We start from the raw sequence: 26,848 nt of genomic DNA on the forward strand, positions 1-26,848 counted from the left end.
CTATCCGTAAGAAGCAACTCCTCACCTATTAAAAGTTTTATCATGAGGTTGCAGCTGTGCAGTCACATCTTCAGGCTCCATTTCTAATTCTAGTTCTCTTGCTATTTCTACCACATCTGCAGTTACTTCCTCCACTGGAGTCTTAAACTCCTCAAAGTAATCCATGAGGGTTGGAATCAATTTCTTCCAAACTCCTGTTGCTACTTTGATCTTCCATGAATTACAAATGCTCTTAATTACATCTAGAATAGTGACTCCTTTCCAGAAGATTTTCAATGGACTTTGTCCAGATTCATCATTGGAATCACTGTCTGTGGCAGGTGTAGCCTTAGGAAATGTATTTCTTAAATAGTAAGACTTGAAAGTCAAAATGACTCCTTGATCTATGGGCTGCAGAATGGACATTGTGTTAGCAGGCATGAAAACAGTAATCTCATTGTACAACTCCATCAGAACTCTTGGGTGACCAGGTACAGTCAACGAGCAGTAATATTTTGAAAGGGACCTTTTTTTCTGAGCAGTAGGTCTTCAAAAGTGGGCTTAAAATATTCAGTAAACCATGATGTAAAGAGGTGTGCTGTCATCTAGGATTTGTTGTTCATTTATAGAGCACAGGCAGGATAGATTTAGCATAATTCTTAAGGGCCCTAGGATTTCCAGAATGGTATATGAGCATTGGCTTCAACTTAAAGTCACCAACTGCATTAGCCCCTAACAAGAGAGTTAGCCTGTCCTTTGAAGCTTTAAAGCCAGCATTGATTTCTCCTTTCTAGCCATGAAAGTCCTAGATGGCATATTCTTCCAATGTTTTTTTCTAATAGAGGTCTGGTGGTTAATGTAGCCAGCTTCATCAGTCATCTTAGCTAGATCTTCTGGATACCTTGCTGCAGCTTCTACATCAACACTTACTGCTTCACCTTGCATTTTTATATTATGGGGATGGTGTCATGCCTTAAACCTCATGAACCAACCTCTGCTAGCTTCAAACTCTTCTTCTGCAGCTTCCTTACTTCTCTCAGGCTTCACAGAATTGAAGAGAGTTAGGGCCTTGATTAAGGGCTTTGACTTAAGGAATGTTGTGAAACTGGTTTGATCATCTAAATCATATCTAGTTTTTTATTTAAAGTGAGTTACGTGTGACTCTTCCTTTCACTTGAACACTTAGAGGCCACTGCAGAGTTATTAATTGGCCTGATTTCAATATTGTTGTCTCTCAGGGAATAGAGAGGCCTGAGGAGAGATGGCAGAATAGGAAGTCAGTGGTGTACTCAGAAGACACACATTTATTGAGCTTACCATCTTATACTGTCACAGTTCATGGTGCCCCCAAACAATTACAATTAAATAGTAACATTAAAGAATCACAGATCACCATAATAGCTATAATGATGTTTGAAATATTATACAAGAATTACCAATATGTAACACAGAAACGCCAAGAGAGCACATGCTGTTGGAAAACAGTATTTTTTTCCCCTTTATTTCTAGGACAAATCAGTTGCATTTAAGATTTTTGAGCTGGGGTTAAAGAAATATGGAGATATTCCAGAATATGTCCTGGCCTATATTGACTATCTCTCTCACCTCAATGGTAAGTAGCCAGTAGCCTCTGGAATCTATAATGATTATTTCATAATAAATCATTAATGTCTTTTTTCTGAAATTATACTGCTGGTTTTTATTTATTTATTTAATTTCTCTCCCCCCACCCAGTTGTCTGTTCTCTGTGTCTATTTGCTCTGTGTTCTTCTTTGTCTGCTTCTGTTGTCAGCGTATGGATTCTGTTTCTTTTTGTTGCATCATCTTGTTGTGTCAGCTCTCCGTGTGTGTGGCACCATTCCTGGACAGGCTGCACTTTCTTTCGCACTAGGTGGCTCTCCTTACGGGGCGTACTCCTTGCACATGGGGCTCCCCTATGCGGCGACACCCCTGCATGGCACGGCACTCCTTGCGCACATCAGCACTGCACGTTGGCCAGCTCCACACGGGTCAAGGAGGCCCAGGGTTTGAACCACGGACCTCCCATGTGGCAGACGGACACCCTAACCACTGGGCCAAGTCCGCTTCCCTTTATTTCTTCTTGAATATATTACAATGCTGTCCTCACATAAGAACCAGACACTTGATAGGGACTAAAGAAATATTTGTGTCCTGTCAACTGTCAACCATGAATTTATATTTATTGAATAATGATAGTTGCCTTTTTACTCTGCAAAGTGGTCTTCAATACATTATCAATGAAACACCATCTATAGGTGGATAAAGCCATACATTCAGAGTAGGGAGACAGAATTGTTCATGTCTATTTTGATGACTTCGGGCAGATCATCTCCTGTTTCCTTGGAGGGGAATAGGGGTTAAAAATCTGTCAAATCCAAAGATGTGTCAGAAATAAAGTAAAATGCTTCGATGCTACTGGGAAAGTAATTTTAAAAACAAATATAGGGAAACAGATGTGGCTCCCACCTACCACGTGAGAGGTCCCGGGTTTGGTTCCTGGTGTCTCCTGGAGAAGATGAGTAAGACAACTCCAAAAAGAGACACTGAGGCATTAAAATTGATAAAGAAATTTTCTTAGATGAAATCAACGTTCCTCGCCAATCTTAAATTATTTCATTTTTTAGAATAATTTATTAGTATGTTTAGCAGTTTAATATGGTTATGAATTCCAAAAACAGATATTGGATTATGTTTGTAATCTGATCTGTACCTGGGCATGATTATGATTAGTCCCCACCAGGGGGTTGGACCTCACAGATAAAAGACATGGCAAAGAGCAGAGTTGAGGGATTTTGATATGCTGAAGCCTTAAGCTGGAGACCCGGGAAGTAAGCTCACAGAGGAAGCAGAAGCAAGCCGCAGGAAGGGAAAAACCCAAGAAGCCTGAACCCTCACAGATATTGGCAGCCATCTTGCTCTAACATGTGAAAATAGACTTTGGTGAGGAAGTAACTTATGCTTTATGGCCAGGTAACTGTAAGCTCCTGCCCCAAATAAATACCCTTTGTAAAGACCAACCAATTTCTGATATTTTGCCTTGGCACCCCGTTGGCTGACTAATACAGTATGTATAATGGTGGTAGTAGTCTCGAAGTGGGGATGATATATATTGTCAGGATTTTTGTCTTCCAAAATCAGTGTCTCAGAGAGTTCTCCATCTATCTAACATTTATTTAGTAGCTCTGGTTACCAGAGTTTGTGAATAGATAGGTGAATAGCATTCTCTTCTTCCCCTCCACCCCTACCACCCCCAGATAGCTCCCTCATCTTGTTTTTGCTTGTTGTCTGTTTGTTTCTTCTTTTAGGAGGCCCCGGGAACCAAACCTGGGGCCTCCCATGTGGAAGGCAGGCACCCAGCTGCCTGAGCCACATGTATTCCAGCATTCTTTTCTTATCCTCTAAGGGTTCTGGTGGGGGAATTGGGTGTGTAAACATAACTGCATAATTATTTGGTGCTTAACTGTAGCAGAAGTTCTGTGGTTTGGTGTACTAGTTTAGCTGAGTGATCTTAAGCTTCAGAGTTTTCTCATTTGCAGAATGGTTAAAACAAGAGCACCTACCTCCCTTAGGACTGTTGTAAGGATGAAATGAGTTTGTGCATGTGTTTGACTTATATGGAATGTGGTAAGCATTCTATAAACATTAAATTCTGAAGATCATGAAAATGTGCAAAATTCTATAATAGAGCCCTGAATGAAGTACTTTAGGGACAAAGAGAAGAGAATATAATTTAAGGTTTAGAGCAGTGCTATGCAATTATGGTAGCCCCTAGAATACTACTAGGCTGTTAGGCACCTGAAATGTGGCTAGTCTGAATTGGGATGTGGTATAATACACACTGGATTTCAAAGACTATAGGAAAAAAAGAATAGAAGAATCTTAAATTTTAATATTGATTATATATTGAAATGATAATTTAGATGTATTAGGTTAAAAAATATATATATATAATTAAAATTAATTTCACCTGTTCTACTCTGTATGCCTAACAGAAAATTTTAAGTTACATATGTAGCTTGCATTGTATTTTTGTTGGACCAGTGCTGTTCTAGAGTGTGTCAGAGAGAAGGGAACATGAGCTGGATCTTAATGGATAAGCAGTAGCCAAGTAAAGAAAGAAAGAAAAGACATTATTCCAGGGAGGGAGGACAGCCTGTGCACAGCAGTAGGAAAGCTATATGGAATGGTAAAAAATGTCTGGAACAAAACTTGAAATAAACATAAAGAATAAAGATACAAATTTTACTTAACATTGTTTAAAGTATAATAAGTTAAATTGACAATGAAAGCCATGAATATGATATCTTCTTTCGTTCAATGCATTTAATCTCTTGGTTTAATTTTTCATGAGAGCATATAGGAAAACTAAATACCTACCCAGAGCCAATAAAAACCAACTACTTCAAAACAAAACAAAACAAGACAAAAAACTACTCTGCTGGATTTTTTTTTTTTTAACTATTTTATTGAGGTATGGTTTAGATGATAGAAATTCACCTAAAAAATCAATGATTTTTAGTAGATTTACTACTGGATCTTTAATTTTAAAAGAGCCCTTAAAGTTTAACAAGAATGTCATTTCCCCATCTCTAACTACACAGGATCTTCAAGACTGTTATTTAATTCACCTCTGGTGACCATTTTCAATTCATTTCCTATTTGTATATTTATTACTAAGCTAGATATTATCTTACCTATAAAAGAAGTTAAAGTTGTTAGAGATAAAGTAGTCCTGGTACTTCAAAATGCAAAACTTTTGCATCCTTCACATTCAATATAGTTTTAAAATACCAGAATCTGGCAACTGTCATCTCAGCAATTTGAAATTTTCATTATTTTAAAAAGTCACATGGGATACTTGATTCAGACATTACACTGGTATAAATTGTTTTGCATAACAAATACAGTAGAGCATAGAAAGAAAGCTGAACTAGAAGTAAAAAACCTGGCTTCTAGTTACAGCTCTAAAAGTCACCTAGATCAAATCAGTCTTTGAGCCTCCATTTTCTCAACTGTGAAAATTGTGATAATAGTTACCTTTCTGCATAAGACTTTTTGTGAGGATTAAGTGAGATAATGTATGTGCAAATATACTGTTGAATTATAAAACTGAATTTTTAAAATATTTCAAATCTATTTTAATATCCTAGAGGACAATAATACCCGAGTTTTGTTTGAACGAGTTTTAACATCTGGAAGCCTTCCTCCTGAGAAATCTGGGTAAGTAAGCATTGTGAAGTTGTGGGGTTCTGATGGTTACTTTAATTCTTGAATTGTGATCTGTGAGGTGAATGTTTGCTTGAGTATAAGCTTCAGGCGAAATTCCCCTCCTCTCTCAAGGTTTATTTTAGAAATATTTTCATACCTGTGGAGATGGGGTTTTTTTTGCATAGTGATTAGAATTGTTTAGAGAGGTGCTTTAGCAATTTATTATTAAATATTTTAATACATCTTTCAAGTTTACTGTATCCCTAGAAATTGATATGAGCAAGTTAGAGAAGAGTTCTGAAATAGAAGAATCTTTGACATTTGTTTTATATATTATTTCCATGATTTGTGGTTTTGACACTGTCAGTTTTACCAGAGGAGTAACATGGTTCAGTGATATAGTGGAAACAGAAAGCTTTTGGAGTTTAACAGTCTTGAGTTCAAATTCCAGCTCAGCCAATGAGCTGAGCAAGTTTCATAGCCTTACCAATGCACACTTTCTCATTGAGTAATAATAGTGCCTACCAATGTATGATTTTTTTGAGATAGTCTGGTGCCTAATATATAATAGGCATTATTACTTGAATACAAAAATGCTTAGTGGCATTTAATAGCGTCTCAGAGCATTTGTTTTGGTGCCTAAAATAGTGGAGAGGCATAAATTTGCCCCCATAGATGCACATTAATGTGAAAAATAAGATTTTTCTTATTTTTTCATATTAGATTTTAGAATACATTTTTATCCATACATTGGATGAAGAATGTTTCCTACATTGTAACTTGTAACACTAAACCAAATGGTGAATTCAGTTTAGGAGTATTTGGAAATCTGTGGTTTCCTTTTCCCTCTCTTCCACCTGCAGGGGATAAAAAGGTATATTAAATAAAGAAGAAATCAAAAGAAGGTTTAAATTTAAATACTTAACCATTTCATGTGAAGCATTATGAAGTCTATAATTTATAAGTATACTTAAAATACATAAGTAAAAACAAGATGAAGCATATAAGGCAAAAGATTAGTAATTATTAAATTTAAGTAATGGTATATAGGCATCATCATATTCTTTCTGAGTTTGGAAATCATTATAATAATAAAGAGCTTTTTGTAATTTAAAAGGACACTTAAAGCTTTTTTGTAAATGGACCTTCCCCAAATCCAGAATTAACTGTTTGATTATATTTATTTTCTTACAGAGAAATCTGGGCCCGATTTCTAGCTTTTGAAAGTAATATTGGTGATCTAGCTAGTATACTCAAAGTGGAGAAAAGACGGTTTACAGCATTCAAAGAAGAGTATGAAGGCAAAGAAACAGCTTTACTAGTAGATAGATACAAGTTTATGGATTTATATCCTTGCTCTACAAGTGAACTAAAAGCACTTGGTTATAAGGTATGCACTATCAAGACGCATGTAGAGTTCTTTTCCAATGTTTTATAACAGTTCATGTATAACCTTCACATCAAAGCAAATTCTGAAGTAAAAGTAATCTAGTTTTAGAATAGATTTCCAGAAAACATGATAAAAGTGGTTTATGAAATGTTGAGTATCAAAACGAGCTAAACAAAATGAGAAAAGTGAGATTTAAAAAATGCTTTTGTTTCCTTGAAATTATCAGTTTTTTATATCCTTACGTCTGGTGGGCTGACGCAGGAGTAGGGAGGATAGAAACACAAAGAAAATCTGATTGTCTTCTTAGGTATGTTTCTTTTTCTAATAGTTCTTATCAAATTGTAGAGTGTGATTTGACAAGAGATCTTAAAACAAATGTAGTTTCTGTTGTGCATTTTGTAAGATACAATGAAGAAACACTTTAGCTTGTCCATAAATTTCATTGAAGGATCTAAATCCTTAAAATCACGTGCCTTCAGTGGCCTTTAAGGGAGTTAGATGTAACTCCTTTCTATAGGACCAGTTGTAAGAAAACAACTGAGATGTGCAGGCCACAGAGATAGGTTAATGTTTATACACCCCCAGAAATAGCCTTTGCTGAAAAAACCATTTTTCTATCATTTCTTGATCTTTCTGTGCTGTTCGAACAAGGGCCAAGATGGAAATATAAAGGGAAGCTCTATTACGGGTTGGTACCTTTAAGCCAAATAGCATAGGATGCTCCTGGTCAGCCTTCTCTACTTCTTCAATGCCCTCGTTTGGCCTAGGTCTCACTGTGTATCTGAACCAGATCAAAACGTGTGAGAAAAACTACTCATAATTAAACTTAAGCCCTTTTAATTAATGGAAGCCCCAGTTATATTCCAGTCCCAGATTCCTACTCAGAACCAATGTAGTACTTGCTCAGGGATGAGTGGATTCTTTTTTTGCCAATTTTATTGAGATATATTCATATACCACAACAGTCCACCCAAAGTGTACTTTCAGTGGGTCTTGGTATAATTACAGAGTTATTGATTGATCACTACAGTCAATATTAAGAGTACTTTCATTACTCTAAAAAGAAAATCCCCCACCCCTTAGCAGTTACTTTCAATCCTTCTCTCCATCCCCTGCCATACATATCTGCTAATCTAGTTTGGGATGAGTGGATTCTGCTTCTAGTTTAACTATTTCTCAATGAAAAGCCAAAGGGACTATAACACTACTTTATGAAATTATTAGAAAAGGCTACTTCAGCTTTTCTAAGACAAATGTTTTGAAAATAAAGATCCTACAATTACAAGTAGAACTACTTCTTGAATACGAATTTTCCATCTTGTATTTCTGTTGTTTATTTTGGAAGGATTAATGTGTTTTCATGAGTGGTGTGGTATGGTGTGTGTGTGTGTACATGTGTGTAGGTGAGAAAAGGAGAGGTAATGAGAAAAGGACTATCCAGTGTGCCTATGTATAATATTTACCCATATAACATTTGATGTGACCAACTATCAGCAAATTTTGAGAAAGTGAAATGCTCTTACAAATCCCTTGCTGGTCGTAAAAGGGGCTCCTTTGGTTATAGACAGGCAGATACTGGGTTGCATGTAGCAGAAGCGCTCCTATGAGATAGGGACTCTCAATAGGTGGATGTATTGTTCCCATTGGCACATCTTAGTGATGGGGCACTGCTGACATACTGAAAAGAAAACTGTAGTACAGTTTTGAGGTCAGAGAGGCCTGGACTCCAGGCCCCTCTCTATTTCTTATTAGCTGTGTAACCTTAGAAAAATCAGAACCTCTGAGCTTCATTCTCTTCCATAAAATGGAGATATTAATATTTACCTTATCAAAGACAGTTTAAACAGCTAGACTTCCCAACAGTGTATGCTCAGTAAATGTCCCTTCTCCCCTGTAACACCATATGGGGAATAATTTTTCATTTCATTAGCCCCTTTATGGTATACCTAATACTGAGATTCACCTCAAATAGCAAAATCTTATTAACTAGTGTAAGTGGTGAGGAACTTTGTTTAGTCTTCATGAAGCAGCTTCATTTTAACTGATGGAATTTGTTCATTTCTATGGAAGGGAGGCATCAGGAGAATTTCTAAAATTGTGATTTTTCTTGCCAATTACCCTAGTCTTAAGACTTTAACCACAAAAGTTTGTATCTGTTCTACAAATGTCTTACCTGGTAACACTGAGTCTAGTAATCCCTAACTGGGGTTGTGATAAGGTTATAAAATATCAAGTCAACAATTAGTCGTTTTTAGAGCCTATTAGCTTTCCATGCTAAGTATTTAACAATCTTTACTCCCATTAAATTTCTTGTTTATCCCTCTCCATTTTCTTTCTGTAGTTTTAACCCATTTAGTCACACTGTCGCCTCAAGATTGTAGAATTGCACAATTATACTCTATAAGTCCCTTTTTCAGGTTTAGGATTCTTCTGTTCTGCATTTTCAGGATGTCTCCCGTGCTAAGCTAGCAGCTATAATTCCAGACCCAGTTGTAGCTCCTTCTATAGTGCCTGTACTGAAAGATGAAGTGGATAGAAAACCAGAATACCCTAAACCAGATACTCAGCAGATGATTCCATTTCAGCCACGACATTTAGCACGTAAGCCATGACTTTAGATCCAGTACTGAGATCTCAGTTTGTTTTCTGATTTTAAGTGGACTTAAATCCAGAGGTGTGGGAGGGAAAGTATGACCTTTCCATTATAGGTTAATTATTAGACTTTGAGTGACTATGTCAAGTTTATCTTTGGACCAAGATAAAGTAAGTGATCCAGATTCCAGTAACCCATTTTGGCAGCGATGGCAGAAATGCTGTTATATACAGGTTACTTGTCCACCTGAAAACTTATTTCAGTGATATTATTTGGTATTATTCAGTGATATTATCCTGATGAGTAGTAGCCCCGCTGGATCCTTTTTGAATGAGGACTTTATGAGTAACTATATTACTGAATAGTTGTTTGATTCTAGATGGGATTGCTGAATAAATGGCTTGTGGGCTCAGATATGGTCTTTGACAAAAATTAACTTTAGTTCAGGCCCTGGATTGTTTTGTGCAAGGTGACTTGTCTATTTTTCTGCCTCCCAGTGGCCATGGAGTTGAGGCTCCTTCCACTGTCTCATCCACTTGAGTTTGGTCAAGTAGGTAAAGCACTAACAGCATTTTTAAATGTCCTTAAGAAAGCAACATAGACAAAGAAAATTTTTATGTCCAAATCTACTTATTTATTTTAACTCTTAAATGTATGAAAACTCTTCCATCCCATTTGATTCATATTCTTTTTCTCACAGCTCCAGGCTTACACCCTGTCCCTGGTGGAGTGTTTCCAGTGCCACCTGCAGCAGTAGTACTAATGAAACTCCTTCCTCCTCCTATCTGCTTCCAGGTTTGTTCACTGCTTTCATGGTAGATACTCATTCTATGGGGTATAGTAATTGTGTGCTTTTACTCTTGAAATTATGGGAAATATAAGGTGCTACTATTTACCTTGTCAGATTACTGGGGACTAAAATTTATTTTGTGTCAAATAGGGTCCTTTTGTCCAAGTGGATGAACTGATGGAGATTTTCCGAAGATGTAGGATACCAAATAGTAAGTGCTGAAAGCTCCATTTTCAGAGTAGAATTCATATTGTAGCGTTCTACGCAGAAGAGATTTTTATTCTTTGCCGCTTAATTTTCCAAGGCCTGCAACTTCCAGAAATACAATGAAATCCAGGAGTGATCTGAACCCTCTTTGACAAGGAGAAGTTTGTTCATATCTTAACTCCACTAAGTAAAATATCATAAAAATTCATCTTTTCTATTCATGTTAACATACACTATTGGATCTGGCTTATGAAAATAATTGTATTAATTTTAACAGCAGCTTTTGTCTTTTCCTTTAATTATTTAGTGTTAGTTATACTATCCCATGCTTTTAGTAGGCTCTGAGATTAACTGTAAGGTATTCAAACTAGTACATATTCTTTCATAGTAGCATAATTTTAAACATCCTTTTTTTTTTTTCTTTTCTTTAAATAGCTGTTGAAGAAGCTGTGAGGATTATTACTGGCGGAGCCCCAGAGCTAACTGTGGAAGGCAATGGCCCGGTGGAAAGTAACGCAGTACTCACCAAGGCTGTCAAAAGGCCCAATGAAGACTCAGATGAAGATGAAGAAAAGGGAGCTGTTGTCCCCCCTGTTCATGACATTTACAGAGCACGGCAGCAGAAGCGAATTCGGTGAAGCAGGCTGAAAACCTGCCTCTGAAAGAAAACTCTTATCCAGGATTCCCTTTTTGCCTCTTAAGTCACATGTTTAAAAAGAGACAATGCTTTGTTACAAGATTCTTGGAAACAAAGTTGTATTGTCATTGGTGCCTCTATCATATGGTTCTTGAGAAAACCAACCAACCAACCTGTATGAATTTTAGAATATGGACCAGACCTATGCTCTAAGCAAAATAAGGTTGTCAAAAATGTGAGAAGAGTACAAAATGACAGAACCACATTTTGTTCCCTCTTCAAGGGTGTCTGTGTGTGCCACTTGAAGATTTGTGAGTTTTCAACAGTTTTATTTTAAAAACTGGATGGCTTATGATTGTAAAGCGTTTTACCACATTTTCTGAAAAACAATTGTTCTGTTTGCTTATGTAGAGTCCTGCCTTATTGTTTGTTTTTATTTATGGCAGAACATATGGAATCTGTTTTGTAGTTTAAAATTTTAAAACAGTCCTTTAAAAAATAAAAAAAGGGTCTCTAAAACATCATGCCTCCTTTCATTCAGGTTTTACTTGCAATACCAACTTATAAAAAAAATATAGACAGAGATTGAGGAATGGAATAATTATTGTTACTAATATGATAAAAGGAGACCCAGGTGACTAAACACCTAAGAAACACTGGTAGACAAAGGGTGTCTTTATAGAAGCCCTTCTCATGGCCATGACAGATATATCAAGGTATCCCAGCTTGCCACAGATGTTAAACACCCATAGCCCCATAAAATACTATGTTTAGCTTAAAGAGGAGAAAAAAAGTAAACAATACAAATAAAAGTCAACTTGTCTTATATTTACTCTATATACACTTAGCCACACAAGACTTTTCCCATGTCTTTTTTTTTTTTTTTTTTTTTTTGGTGCTAACAACATATGAAAGAGACATCCTTTAGAAGCAAATTAAACAGTTTAGAAATCCTCAAATATTTAATTTTCCCCCAGTTAAATCTGTAGGCATAATTTTTCATATCTCTTAAAAGCAAAGTATGGGAATCCCTTTAGCCACCCACTGTCTTGTACTCACATAAATACACATTGAAAGGGGCTCAATGCTCAAGAACATTTTTTCCATGGACTAGACATATACAGGATTAAAGAAAACTACAGCCAGTTAACCAGATTCTAATTATAGTGACAGAAACAGATGTGACTCAACCCTGGGCTCCTGTCTACCATACAGGAGGTCCAGGGTTTGATGCCCAGGGCCTCCTGGTGAGTGCAAGCTGGCCCATGCAGGAATGTGGGCCCGTACAGAAGAACTGCTGTGTGTGGGAATGCTGCCTTGTGTGGGAAAAGCCACCCAACACAGGAGTGCCGGCCAGCACAGAGGGCTGGCACAGTAAGAACACACAACAAGAGACACAGAGGAGGGAAAATAAGAAGACGTAGCAGAAGACGGGAGCTGAGGTGGCGCAAGAGAGTAATTGCCTCTCCCCGACTCCAGAAGGTCCCAGGATTGGTTCCTGGAGCCACCTAATGAGAATACAAGCAGACACAGAAGAACACACAGCAAATGGACACAGAGAGCAGACAACGGGGGTGAGGGATGGGACGGGATGGAACAGGACTGAGAGAAATAAATCTTTAAAAAAATAATTACAGTGAGCAAAAAACTTGTCATGCAAAGTAAGTCCAAAGAACTAGGCTTTTGCTGTATTTGGTGGCAACATTACCTCTTCCCTCATTGAACTTGACAGTTATGATTCAGAATGAAAGATAAAAATTGGGGGGGGGGGGAATAAAATAGTATTACAGTTACCGAGAAACTTACATACTTGGTAGACAATTTAGAATTTCAGTTTAAATGTTATTAAATATAAATCTTAGGTTTTAAAATCAGCTTAGATATTTCCATAAAACTCTTACTTGTAATGTAAAAAGGCTTTCTTGGATCATTTTCTTATACAAATGTATGTAGCAAGGTTACATTTACATGTGTCAGCCACAAGCATGTTTAGGCTCTCCAGAATTTGTTATCCTGTCAAGGGTCATTTTCCAGCTGTGTTTTGGTTTTTGATTTTTGTTTTAATGTTGTTATCAGCACTATCTTAAAGGCACAAGTAGTACCAGATGGCACAGACTTAACGTGCAAAAGGTATGGCATCCTTCCTGAAATATTAATCTTTGGACAGCGTTTTGAAGAAGACAAAATGTTTTCAGATACCTGTAGATGGTCTGTAATACTTTTTCTATAGAGTACAGAGCAAATCCACATGAATGTTCATTTAGCACTATGATAAAGAAAAGTATAACTTGGTGAAAAGTGCCACTAAGCAATGGCAGGGCCAGTTTGTATATTACAATTGTTCCTACTGTATTTATTCTAAATTTTTTGCCCTAGAAATTATCTGATCTTTAAATATTAAAAAGGATTATTTCTTATTAGAAGAAAACATTTTCTAATATTCTGGTATAGATAGGAATATTTAGTTTTTAAAGTGATTCTGTCTGAATATTTTTAAATGCCTTTTTTTTTTTTTTTTTTTTTTTAACAGTTTAACAAGTAACATTACGTTAGATCTGAATTTGTCTTTGGAAATCTATGTCCAGACTCTCCTAGTGTAGCCAGTGCTGTACTCTCATGTATCTGTATTGCTGGACCCAGAGAAATTGCCAAAGCAATTCATTTATATTTATTTTATTTATTCTTTTTTACAAAAGTGACGACAGCATCTCCCCAATATTCTAGATAAAATTTTCAATACCTAAAACTAAGTCCGGGAAGCAGATGTGGCTCAAGCGATTGGGCTCCATCTACCATATAAGGGGATACCGGGGAGCAGACAGTGAGCACAGGTGGCAAGGTGGGGGCACGGGGGGGGGGGGGCGGGGGCGGGAATAAATAAAATAAATCTAAAAAAAAAAGAAAAAAGAGACTAAGTCCTTCCTAAGCCAAAATTATTCAAACTTTGGTCTTTACCACAAAATTTCAAACGAGGTTATAGTGCCACACCAAAGTAGAAGGTTATATAAGCTAACTTAGAGTAAATTTAAAACTAAGCAACAAAATTCTATCACTAGAAAAAAAGAAAAAAAATACATTGCTTTTGTCAGCATATTGACCTTGGACAATAATTAAGAATTTATTTGGTAATTTTATAACCCTCTATTTGCCTATAGTTATATGGTTACATAACAATCATATTTTGTAACTTGCTTTTAAAAAATGAACTGTAAAAAAAACCCACTCATTTAAAACATTTAAAACATCCACCATAATTTAACATTGAAAACATCCACCCATGCATCCTACCAACATTCACTGACAGCCAACAAAGTAGCAGCTACTGCTCTAGGCATTCATTCATTCATTCATTCATGAGACCCATCAAATAAATCTAAGAGGCTTGGTACTATTGACCTAACTCCCAAGGCTCTCAGTTTTATCCACACATAATGAACTACTTACTGCCAGATAAACTGAGCAATTTCATGAAAAGACACTTGTCTCCACAAACTTGTTTGACAATTTATCAATCCAATCAGAAGGCTACGTATATAGGGCAAATTCAATTCTAAGGAAGGTTAATGTATATTTCAAAGGCTGTTTTTGTCTTGCAGTCAGTGGGAGTTTGGAGCCACAGGTAGATGCTTAATAAACATTTCCTGAGTGACTAAATGAACTAAATTAATTTTCCTGGCCCTTAGTGATAATCCTATGAGATTCCAAGAAGAAATTTAGTTCACTTCATAAAATGATTCAATATGAATATTGAGATTCTGAACCTGGCCTTCTTCACCCTTGGCTTGTGCCATCTGTAGAATTCCACCAGTGGACACCGAGGTAGTGGGGAGTCAGGAGAGTCTGCAAGCTCCTGGCTACAAAATGCATCAAGACTCCAAACTCCAAACTTAACTCACTCAATCTGGGACCCGATAAGGGGGGAAAACACTTCTGAGTTAAAGAAGTCAAAAAGAAGAGTTTTTAAAGGAAGAATGACTGCACGAAGTGGTGATCTGCCCTGTACCTCTCCAGATACAGTTTCCCTCCCTCAACCTTGGAGGGAGGTGTAAACAAAACAAAACAAAACAAAATCCAAAGGCTGTCCAGAGGCTGCAGCAAGCAAGAGTGCCGCGCCTGGGTGCTCAGAGCTTCTCAGCCCAGGAGCCATGGAGCAACCTCTCCCCTGAGGAGCAATTCCAGAAGTGACCTCATTGAATCCAGTATAAAAGACACAATTTTGCAAGGGCCTCCTCCTGAACGACCATTAAAGAATAAATTATGAGTACTTATGCATAAAATGTGATATTCTGCCAGTATACAGTGACCCCAGATTCTCCAGGTCTCCTGCCTTGGAGTTACACAGGACCTAAAGATACACCTGGCTCTACTGTTTTTTAATTCATCACATCATCATAAGAGTAGAACATCAATAGCTCATCTGTTTACATGTAATTTCTACCTAAGCTCTTACAGTAAGATCCAAGTACTTTGTATAAACCCTGGGAACATAAGAAATTTCAAAAACAGTAAAAGTAGAATTTACTCTGATACGACTGGGTCTATTCTTCCCCTGGAATATCTGCTTTCCTCCTAACAGTCCTGTGGTAGTATCTGCCCTCTAAAGGGCAATCCAAGTAGTCTTCTGTCAAAAACCAGAATCGCCACATTTCCTTACATTGAAGGAAAAGAGAAAACAACTCGCAATAAAACCTGGCTGCTCAGAAATAGCTGCTAGCCTTTCTGAGTTTTTTCTGGAATGGCTTCCAACTTCCTTTTAGTTTTTTGTTTACAGTCTAGTAAATAATCTTAAGTACTCTTATGTCCTACTTACTGAACTTTTATGCCTTTCCAAAGAAACTGGAGGAATTTTAAAAAAATTATTAACTCCCCATTCCGTTCACAGCCCCTGCCTGACAGCCTGTATTCTAGTTTCTGAGTATGCATTTGCTTATTCCAGGGAAGATTTACCCTTGAGTCTAAACTTTAATAATGACTTCTGACCTTAAAATACAGCATACATTTCTGACTGCAGGTACAAACCACCATTAAAGCAGAGCTGGTGGCATGTACTTGGAGAAGCACCTTTCCCCCAATATAACCACACACCCCTATGGAACCTGGTATCATTAAAATGTCTACAGAGTGAATGTCTCCCCTGCCCCTCCAACCCTGTCCCCTCAGTGGCTTCAATAAAGGGATTCCTTGCCTCACTTCACCCTTTGCTGTTCTGACAGTTAGAGATCACTCCAATAACTTCATGGTTCTGCTGCTAAAATAATATCCCTCCCTGAAATACACACACATACTTTAATTTTTTTTAATAGAACACGCTATCTGTGATACCCAAACTAACTACTTCTTCATGTCACAGAATGTGCCAGGAATTCTGGTCACTGAAGTTCCTCAGCTAAATACTGGAAAATAAGGATTTTCTATGACTTCCCTATCTAAGAGATTAGTGAGCTTGGGCTATTTTACCCGAAAATATTTAAACCTCTTTTCCAAAACTCTAATTCAATCAACACAGCTGTGTATTAAATGAGTGCATTTTTCAGTAAAAATCCCACACATTTGTCTTCTTTTATATCATATTAAACTTTAAAAAATTTATTTCTCCCTTAATGGTCAAGCCTTAAAAGTCAAAGAATTTCCTTTCTCTAAATCCCATAAGACACAACTGCTACCATCCAGGCTCAGGAGTCATTTTGTAGAAAAGAACAAACTTTTTATAATCAATCAACTCTCCTCTAGAATAAAAGAATCAGTACAGGCTCTGGGGGCAAGGAAAAAGCAAAGGCTAGGGAAAAAGCAAAGGGGAAAAAAAGGTAATAAGACCAGAGAGCCCTTCTAACACAAAATCCCAGGGGGATGAGTTGAGGGGCGGCTGTGTAAGAGGGGGAAAAGAGTCTAAAGACAGTCAGGGCTTGGTTGCTTTCACTCTAGGGTGGCTGTCAGTATAGGGCATCTGAGAGAAAAATGACCCAGATCACAGAAGACCGAGGTTCTAGTCTCCCTGGAGGGACAAGGCTACTATAATCATGATAGAGAAGGGAGTGGAGACACACAGGTAGGCAACTGTTTCAAAGCTGAGTGTTACCTATAAAACTTAAGATAACAAAAAGCTTCTCTGATTTGTAAACTTGTACTCATAACCCCTCAAAACAGAAGTCAGTAAATATGTCAAATCTTTTCAACAGTTATAAACAATATTCTTCCCTTTGGAATCAGTGCTGGTTAAATAAACATGTACTAAAAAGCCATTTTCCAAAGTAACGTTACAGTTGAGAACAAGTATTCTGAGCTGAGTAACACAGCTACAGGGTGCAAACATGCTAGGATCTGACGAGGATTTTGAGGATCTTACTGAGGATGGCATCATAGTAGGGACTGAACACCATCTTGTTATAGTTGACGAGGCGAACAAATTTAACAGCAACTTCTTCTAGCTCTTTCTGAACTGGACCCAAACCCCCAGGTACTGGGGGAAATGGCTTCTGATGACCCGAGGCAAGGTACGTTTCTAAGAAGGTCAGGATTCGAGAATCTGTGACAGAAAAGAAAATAAATAGTAATTTCTTTTAAGGGTGACTTTAATAAACTTCTAGTCATGCTCCAGTTCTTAGCTGCTTGCAGATTTTACTACAAAAACAATAGGTACATTTATATTGAATGGGCTTTTCAAACTATATGTCTCACCACTTACCCACACAGAAATTCTACTGCGTTCCGGGCTGAGTGGGGTATCCCTCTTAAAAGCAAATGATCTCCATCCTTTGAACCCAGTAACACACTGACAGAGAAACTACCGACGTTATGGGTCCTATTACCCCCATAAGGCTAGAAGCCTCATCCAGAAGTGGAGATCTTGATATCATTCCTGTCTAAGTGCTGGTTTCTATCCACGCCTGCCCCCCCCACGCCCCGTGACAGTAATTGACTATTACTGAACAACCAAATGGTAGACCAAGCAGCAGCCTGTTGCCCTGTGGTCTACTCCCAGGCACTTCCCTGCATCTCTGCCGACACTGACAGTATTCACCACCAGGGCCCTGCAAGACCCGCGAGGCCTTCCTCCTGAGTGACCCACAAGAACGAAAATCACGAGCAGTGCAGGACTGGGATAAAGTGGGTTTTTAAAAAATAATAATCTAATTTAGAAACCAGTGATCCACATTATTCCCTTTTTATGAAACATTACTTAAGAATCAAAAAACACTCATGGTATTAGAAGCAGCTCCAGAAGCAGCCTTCTGCCCCCAACCTGAAACCTGATAACCACAGATCACTCTGCTTCTGCCTGAAGGCTGGTAAGTTTTCATTATTCATTTGTTCATCACTACCTAGTCTCACATAGAATTTGAGGGAGAACTTGAAAATTAATTAAAGGTAAATCGGGTTAAAGAGAAATCCAGATTTTTAAAATTAAACAAGCACTGTATTCCTTGATGTAAGAACGAATTTTTCATAAAGCAACTGATGCAATGATGAAAATTAATGGCAAATACATAAGAATAGTATTTTTAATAACAGCTACTATTTATTGAGTACTTATTATGTGCTGCTAGGCTCTGTGGTAAGCCCTTTACTTACCTTATCATATGTAATCTTCTCAGCAACCTGGTAAGGTTGTTAGCAGTATTTTACCCTTTTCACAGATGAGGAAACTCAAATGTCAAGATACTTGCCCAAGGCTACACAGTAAGTGCTGGCACATGGTTCTGAACCAAGGCCTGTGACTCAAAAATCAAGGCCCTCAGAATAACAAAGGCCTCCCATTCCTTTTGCCAGCCTTGGGGTTACCCTGATCACACTGTAGTGATTAATCACAGTCTTACCTCACTCATCAGCATTTACAATCAAAAACCCTAGGTGCCATAAGAAGGGCCTATCTTCCAGCCCATCTCGGGGTACATTCTTGCTTCTCGTCTCCCCTGAAACATACCCATGATCCTGCGAATGGGGTCATCAGGACTGGCCACGGCTTGGATCTGGCCCTTGAGCACCGTCTCTTTGTCAGAACTCAGGGAAAGGCAACTGCTCACCTCCATGCAGACTTTCTCCCCGATGGTAATCAGAGCATCCTTCAGGTAGAAGGAGCTTGAGCAGAAAAGGAAAAGGAGAAGCCAGGGTAAGAAAGGGGTATGAATAAAGTGTACGTATAACCAGCTCAAACAACCCAGGCCCTGAAAAGAATTATAATAACCAATTAGTGGATGAATGTATTCAAGGGAGAATTTGTAACTCTCTGCCTTACCCCCAAAGCTCTCAGGCCGTGCATCCCGAGAGGGGAAGACCTTCCTCCCTCTCTTAGAAAGAACAGAGGAAGGGAAAACCAGGTTACACTAGAACCACAAACCAAAGCACAACCTCTTACTAGCATGTGTGTGGTGAAATAAGCCTTGATTTGACTTAAGAACATCTTCAAATACCTCTGAAGCAATACAAAAGAAACCAGAAGTTTGATGGCTGTGGGAGAGGGTATTTTTGCTGATTATGCTTTTGTATCTTTTGATTTTTGACACATCATTTCTATTAACTACTAATTGTTTTTAAAAAAACTAAATAAAATTGAAATTAAAAATAAAAATACCTCAATTTCCTGGGGCTCCCAGGGTTTCCAAGAGCACCTGCGGGAGCCTCCACGTCTCCCTGTGCTGGGGCTCCAGCAAGTGTAATTGCCTTTGTTCTGTCTCCAGATCCTCTGGGAAACAGAATAATTTGGGAGCAAGGGAGCAAGCCCTGGCTGGGACTCACTGTCAGTACCAACCCTGTGCCAGTCCCCTAGCCGCCAGGTGAATGTGGGCGTGGGGGGCTGTACTCCCCCCATGGTACTGAGCCCCCTTAGGGGTAAACCTGGACAGAGCAGTTTTACCAGAAACAGACCGACGGGACAGCCTTGGGCTGCACCTGTGCAAGGGCCCCAGGCTGGTGCTTAGCTCAGCAAACACCCTCTGGACCTAATTCAAGGCTCTTAGATCCATACTCATAACGTGGATATACCCCTCACTGCACTGAACTAAGGGTGAAAATGTCCTAGGGGCATGTCCCTTGAAGAATTCTCTTAATTGGACCTTGTCAGACATGGTATTTACTTGCAACCATTCTAAATAATTCTGTATACTATAAACCACATAAATCGCCTAGCATGACTGCAATACAGGAACAAAACCTGTGCAAATGTGTGTTAGTGCTTATTAATAAAATAATAAGTTTAGACCCAAAACAAATTATCTATGAGAAATGTGCAAAGGGCAGAAAAGTTTAATCACATAAAATAACTATGAAAGGACACAGCTTTTTCTTTTATGATATTTCCTTAAAAGTTGTTTTTAAAAAACTATTGGTTGTAAAATCAGCTCAGTGGGTAGCAACCAGTATATTTAATGGAACAGAATAAAATAAAAATATCATGTTGCATTAAGCAGTTAGGGTAAGTTTCATTTGTGAGGTTTTTATTTCAGTTACATATGTGTGTGAGTATATATTAACTCACAAGGAAAAATGTATTTCTAACTGTGGGTCCTAGACACAAGCATATGAAAGCCACTAGACTAGAGCCCTACTAACACTAGAGGTGATTCTAATTTTAACCCTATACTGAATAAATTCTGCTGGGGTTTTCACCAAAGTGAACAGACAAGCTAGAGAGCAAGGTTTCCTCTCCATTCCTAGAGTAGCCCCCGATTCTCCCTTACACTGGAAGACCCCCATTCCAGTCTGCTCCTATCCCATCTGCTGTCTCCCATCCATCTATTTATAAGTACACTCCAGAACTCCGAGCCACTTACGGCAGATGCATATCTGTTAGTAGAATCTTGACAATCATCTTGAGTTTCCCAGCAAAGTCTGCCTGGATGGAAATTCCTGGGGCTACCATGCTGAAGGTGACCAGCAATACGGCCCCCAGGACGGTCAGGTGCTCCAGCTGGAGCTGGAGCTCTTGGAAGCGAGACTGGTCCATCAAAACTGTCTGTAAATAATACAACAGAACGGGCATCACCCAGCTGCGAGCTGAGCTGGCCAGCAGAGGGCAGTGCGGCCACAGCTCCCACACATGCCTCCAGGATTTCCCTCCAGATTTTCTAGAGTCATTTCAGAGCAAGAAGGGAGTCATGTGTGAACAACTCTTCTGTCTCAGAGCCCCCTTCCTCTGAGAAGCAGCAGTACTGCACACTTGTTAAAAGAATGTGAAAAATCTGGTGTAAATCCAGGCTCCATCATTTAATTAGCAGCCTGACATGGAATTCTCTTCAATTCCCTGAACGCTGTGCAAAAATGGGGATTTCTATCTCACAGGGCTGTTTTAAAGATGAACTTAGATCATGCATACATAAAGTGACTGGCAGAGCCAATGTTCAAAAAATTAGAGTTACATTATTACAAAGTGAAAAATGAGTACAGAGCTAGGGTGACCTACTCATACCAGTTTGTCCAATAGGGTTCCGTTTTGAAGTGGAAAGTCCTGAGTCCTGGGAACCCTCTCAGACCCAGGCAAAGCACTGGTCACGCTACCTAGAACATGGGAGGGAAGGAAGGGGAAATTCTTACGGGGCAGAACCTATACTTATTTACTTTGGTAGCCACTCAGCACAAAAAAGTCTCTCAAAAATTGGTAAATGAACAAAGAGCAAAATAAATAGTGAGTAGAAAGAATAGGATTGACAGATAACAACTCAAGGCCGTCTGAAAAGCAACCAATGAGGGTTTCCATGACTGCTCCTCCCATGTTGACAGTCACTCTGTGAGTCACTCCTGGGACCTACCACACCAAAGTCCCCGTGTAGCGTGCAGGGAAGGGTGGTAGAACAGGGAGATCTGGCTTCTGACAGGAGTTTTCACAAGGTAATCAAATGAAATGTTCTTGCTGTAAGAAACCAAGATATAACAAACCAAGACATTAACAATTTGGGATCTCAGAACAGAATTGTTCTGAAGAAGCTAAAAAGCTGTCTTTGAAGATGGACAATTCTGTTCTGTTTTTTGTTTTTAAATATTTCTTTTATTTATTTACCCCCTCCCCCCTCATTGTTTGCGCTTGCTGTCTGCTCTTTGTGTCCATTCGCTCTGTGCTCTGTGCCTGCTTATCTTCTCTTTAGGAGGTACAGGGAACAGAACCTGGGTCCTTCCATGTGGGAGAAAGGTGCTCAATTGCTTGACCCACCTCCGCTCCCTGCTTTGTTGTCTCTCTCATTGTATTTCCTCTTTGGGTCTCTTGTTGAGTCATCCTGTTACATCAGCTCGCTGTACCAGCCTGTCACACCAGCTTGCTGTCTTGCTTGTCTTCTCCGGGAGGCACGAGGAACCAAACCCAGGACCTCCCATGTGGTAGGCCCAATCGTTTGGGCCACATTTACTTCCCAATTCTCTGTTATTGATATGTTTGCTGAAGCATATCTTTTTATCAGCTTTTTTTAAAAAAATTTCATTTCACTACAAAGCAGCATCCTTTGAAGTGAAGTCTCCGAAGTATGCAATACTTGAGTTTAGGGTGCAAAAGATTTCCAAGTATAAATTCCAAGAGGAGTAGACAGGTATCTGTCCCCAATGAAAACACCATCTTCCCCACAGCTGGGTAATTTTCAAGAGAAATGTCTGCTTGAGACCTGCCCTCCAGAAAAGAAAGCTACATCACCATTTCAGAAATTCAACGCCCTCCTTAGGTCCTCCTCTGGCGCAAAACAGGGAACTCAGAGGCAAGAGGTTGAGACCTTAAACTTTCGACTTCTTGAAAGGAAAAATAAGGAAATGGAGACAAAAAAGATATTTAGAGAACTAGACAGATCTGAGGCTAAAAATAAGAAGCCCGAGTGTCCTCAAAAGAGGAATGGGGGATTCGTTTCTAGATTCCACATCAACAATTAACAAACAAAATGGGGGAACCCGTTAGTCATTCTCCTTGAACGAGTACTACAGTTACAAGAATTTTTTGTGAAAAGTAGAAAAAGGAAAAAATATTGCTCAGCATGGAAGGGGAAGAAGTTTCTTTAAACAAAACTGTAAAGCAACACTACCATTGCAGTTGTGCTTTTAATTAAGATGAACGAAAACAGGATAAAAGTTCAGCAGCACAAATTGAAACCCTCACTCATTGCTGGTGGGATTGTAAAACGATGCAGCTGCTTTGAAAAACAGTTTGGAAATTCCTCAAAATGTTAAACACAGAATCACCACAGCAATTCCAGTCTGAGATATATAGGTACATTCCCAAGAGAATTAAAAAATACATACCCACACAAAAACTTGTACAAGAAAGTTCATAGCAGCATTATTCATAATAGCCAAAAAGTAAAAACAACCCAGACATCCATCAACTGATAAACAGATAAACAAAATGTGGTATAGCCACACAATGGAATATTATTCATTCATAAAAAAGGAAGTACTGATACAAGCTACAACATGGGTGACTCTTGAAAACACTATGCTAGATAAAAGAAGCCAGACACAATGGGCACCTATTGCATGATTCATTTGTATTAAAGGTCCATAACAGGCAAATCCAAAGAGAACAGAAAGTAGATCAGTGGTTGCCAGAGGTGGAGAAAGAAAATGGGGAGTGACTGATTAATGGGCATAGAATTCTTTCTGGGGTACTGAAAATGTTCTGAAATTTGATAGTGGCGATGGTTGTACAACCCTGTGAAATACTAAAAGCTGAACTGTACACTTTCACAGCATGAACTGTATCGTATGCAAATTACATCAGAATAAAATTGTTATTTTTTTAAAAGTTCACCAGTCCCAAAACAAGTAGGAGCAGTTAGACTGCTCAGGAGTACTCACTTCAGGGAAAGGCCTCCGGGGGTGGTCCCATTTCAGAAGCTTCAGGTAGGCATAATTCTGGACAGCAACAGGACTTGGAATGGCCACGTCCCCACAGCAAGCAGCCCCTCCCACACTGAGCAGGGAATTTTTGTACTTCTGATTCATAAGGTCATCTGAGGCTTCTTCTAGCCACTGGGTGACAAAGTCCAGGGAATCTGAGAATAAAAAGACTGCAAATATTACTATGACACTTAGGAATTACTTCAGGAAAGATCACCCTGGCAGCATGGTAGAGTACAAAGTATGGACTTTGGAATCAAATGGTATTGACAATTATTATATAAGTGATCTTAGGGAAGTTCCAATCTCTCTGAATCTCAGATTCTTAATATAAAGAAATTTACAACATCCACCTTATCAGCCCTTGTGAGAATGAAATGAAATGATGGCTACAAAGCACCTACCCAGGGCTTGCCACAAACCAGAAGTTCAACAAGTTCAACAAGTTTTCTTCTCTCCCCCTGACCACTGCATGAGATGTGGGTGAAAGCTCTGATGACTCGAGTCCTGTGAGATGGCAAAAACTCTTGCCCAGAGACAGATGGGATAAGACACTGGCTAGAGTTTCCCCATGTAAAGTATCCACTACACTGAAGATGAGTTTTTTGCCCTGTCTAGATCTTAATCTAGTATCAATCTGGTTTACTGCCTGCCTTGCAGGAAGTGAGCTCTGTCACACGTCTGACATATGCTGTGCCCAGCATTTGGAGTATCACCAGTGAGAAACACTCAGCTGGTTTTTATCAGCCACAGTGCTCCCTATTCTTTTCTAAAAAGGGCAATGCACCAGGGACTCCATAGGACACAAGAGAAAGAATATGAGGTTCTTGTCCTCATTATCTGAGCACAAATGCCTATCAGGTCCTGGGAGTGTGCCACTTTGCCCGTGGAAGCCTCCTCAAAACCAGGTGGGCAGCCAGGTCACAGCTGTATTCCATCCACTTTTTTTTTTTAAGCAAGAAATTGCTTTATTATATTGTACTTGATAAGGAGGTTAATAATTATCAGTGGCTAAAAAAAAAAGGTAGAACCCAAGTTAAGAGTGAGATGGTCTTGGGAGGATGTTAAGAAATGGGACCAGCAGACATAGTTCTTAGATGACAGGTAACTCTTAAGATGAAAACTGTCTTATTTTCTGTATTTTCTAGTTCCTTCTGTGGTCAATGTATAAGCAGCTTTATTGCCTTTGATGCCACGATGACCAGGAACATATTTCCATTGAATATCCATTCCTTGGGAAGCTTGATCAATCCTCTCAAAATGCTTCTGTTGGGAAGTGGACTTGGCCCAATGGATAGGGAATCCACCTACCACATGGGAGGTCTGCGGTTCAAACCCCGCTTCTGTTGACAACATCTCTTCCAGAGGTCATTTTCCATCCATTTTCTTTCCAGTTAGGCATCCATTCTGTAATGCCTTTGATGACAAACTTGCTATCTGTTCCAATGATGAGGTGGTCCAGGTTTTGGCTCTTTGCTTGTTCAATTGCTTTATGGGTTGCTTTCAGCTCAGCAGTTTGTCTGCCATCCAGAAACCCTTTCACTTACATTTAGATGATTGTCAGGTCCCCAGTAAACTCCAACTCCTGCTTTTGCACCATCTCTTCCATTATTTCTGTGGTTGCCATCTACATAAACAGTTGGAGGGTATTCTCTGGGCCTGCCAGAAGCCCGTCCCTGTTGTCTGGCACTCATGTTGTCCTTTACCAATAGGACTGTTGGTGCCTCCCTCGGCACCTAGCTGGAGGGCGTCTCTGGGTAAATTCCATCCACTCTTTTACTGCTACAAGAGGACGCACAGCATTCACATGGAGCTCTCAGTTCTGCCTCCTGTACCATCAGCTTCATTCTCCTCTTAGCCTTCTACAGATCAGCATCTTTTGTAGTCCACTAGCTTTGGGAAATCAGGAGTTTTATTTGGTGAATAAGTACTAGCTTCTGACTGACCAAGGATTGTAGCCACATTTCCCCTCTGGCAGTGAGTCCTTCCCTATGCCCTGGTTTCCGGTTCATGGCTCTTCAGCCTACAAAACTGCTTCCCTGTCGTCTCTTGAGGGCAGTATAATGTACTGGCTGAGACTGTGGTCAAACAACTCTGGTCGAAAACCTCTCAAAACCTGTTCCCATATCTGTTAAATGGGGCTAAAAAAGAGTGTCTATCTCACAAGTTTACCAAATGAGGATTATAGATGAGGATACATACCTAGCCGTTGGCACAGGGTCCAGTACGCAGTGTTGTTTTTCTACTACTACTATTCCTGTTCTGCTCTTTTATGATAACTCTGGGCTCCCAGCACCTCAGCCTTCTCTGTCTGGAGCTGAATGAATCCGAAAGCTCCAAGCACTGAATTAACTACTCTGGCCGGGCAATACTAGCTATCCAAAGACTGTACTTTCATCTTGTGACCAACAAAGCGAGGAGGCCAATAATAAATTGGATCTGAAAACTGCCATTTACCTAGAACATCAGCGTTGATGCAGAGTCCAAGGATCACCCTAGAAAATCAGCACCCACTGTTTTCCTGCATTCACCTGAGAAATTCATAAAAATGAGGCTTTTCCTGGGTGTGAAACCAGAAGCCATAGGTATACAGAACAGAAGCAAAGTGAAATTTTCTACTGTCTCTCATAGGAAGAAGAAAAGTGAATTAAACTTTCACAAAAAAGTTCGTTTTAAAAATCAAGACCAAAAATGCAATTTACCTCAAACTAGTGTTTTCATTAAAAATCCTACTTAGTTTAGAATTTCTTTATTGTTTTAATTTCTGTCCTTATATACTACTCATAGTTCTCTTCATTGACAATTAAGTTTTCTTTCCAAGGCTTAGATGTACAACTCCAGAAGAAGTTCTAATGTGTTGTGCTTTCACTTCTTCAAATTACACTATTCTCATATTAAAACTGTAATTTTGTTCTGAAAAGAATAATCATTAAGGAATTGGTTACAGCAACTAAAATGAAAAAGTACAACAGAACATTAAACATACTTGGTTGCTTCTCCAAAAGCTCTTGAAACTTCTTCCTTTCATATTCAACTGACTGCTGCATGAGATGTGGCCTAATGCTACTGACAGCAAAGTTTGCCATGTCCACTTTCATTAGGCTCAACACAGAAAAAATTGCCCTGAAAGAAAAGAGAAGAAAAGATTAAAAACTGGGTACTTGTCAAATAAACATAGTTTTAAAAGAAAGAGTTGAGCTGACATGAGATAGTCTTTTC

At 38.9% G+C, this 26,848-nt stretch overlaps 2 protein-coding genes across 5 annotated transcripts in view; one reads left to right on the forward strand and one right to left on the reverse strand.

Annotated features, from left to right (window-relative positions):
* Positions 1–11,344, forward strand: part of CSTF3 (cleavage stimulation factor subunit 3) — an 87,044-nt gene extending 75,700 nt beyond the window's left edge. The window contains exons 15-21 of the mRNA XM_004446868.4: positions 1,489–1,591; positions 5,151–5,220; positions 6,403–6,598; positions 9,046–9,199; positions 9,892–9,986; positions 10,132–10,192; positions 10,624–11,344. Of these exons, the coding sequence (XP_004446925.1) occupies positions 1,489–1,591; positions 5,151–5,220; positions 6,403–6,598; positions 9,046–9,199; positions 9,892–9,986; positions 10,132–10,192; positions 10,624–10,826 (882 nt within the window). The 3' untranslated portion in view covers positions 10,827–11,344. The remainder of the gene's footprint in view (positions 1–1,488; positions 1,592–5,150; positions 5,221–6,402; positions 6,599–9,045; positions 9,200–9,891; positions 9,987–10,131; positions 10,193–10,623) is intronic.
* TCP11L1 (t-complex 11 like 1) overlaps positions 1,264–26,848 on the reverse strand; it is a 52,605-nt gene continuing 27,020 nt past the window's right edge. For 2 of the 4 annotated variants that reach the window (XM_004446867.4, XM_023586583.3), the window contains exons 6-10: positions 26,616–26,752; positions 23,588–23,784; positions 20,593–20,774; positions 18,747–18,901; positions 13,483–17,348 (exon numbers count right to left, since the gene is read on the reverse strand). In XM_004446867.4, the coding sequence (XP_004446924.1) occupies positions 17,137–17,348; positions 18,747–18,901; positions 20,593–20,774; positions 23,588–23,784; positions 26,616–26,752 (883 nt within the window). In that variant the 3' untranslated portion in view covers positions 13,483–17,136. Of the gene's footprint in view, positions 6,066–13,482; positions 17,349–18,746; positions 18,902–20,592; positions 20,775–23,587; positions 23,785–26,615; positions 26,753–26,848 lie in introns of those variants that run through there. The other 2 variants (XM_071218120.1, XM_071218121.1) reach the window with 2 other exon arrangements.

This window comes from Dasypus novemcinctus, chromosome 10, assembly GCF_030445035.2.
Source record: "Dasypus novemcinctus isolate mDasNov1 chromosome 10, mDasNov1.1.hap2, whole genome shotgun sequence".
Lineage (NCBI taxonomy): Eukaryota > Metazoa > Chordata > Mammalia > Cingulata > Dasypodidae > Dasypus > Dasypus novemcinctus.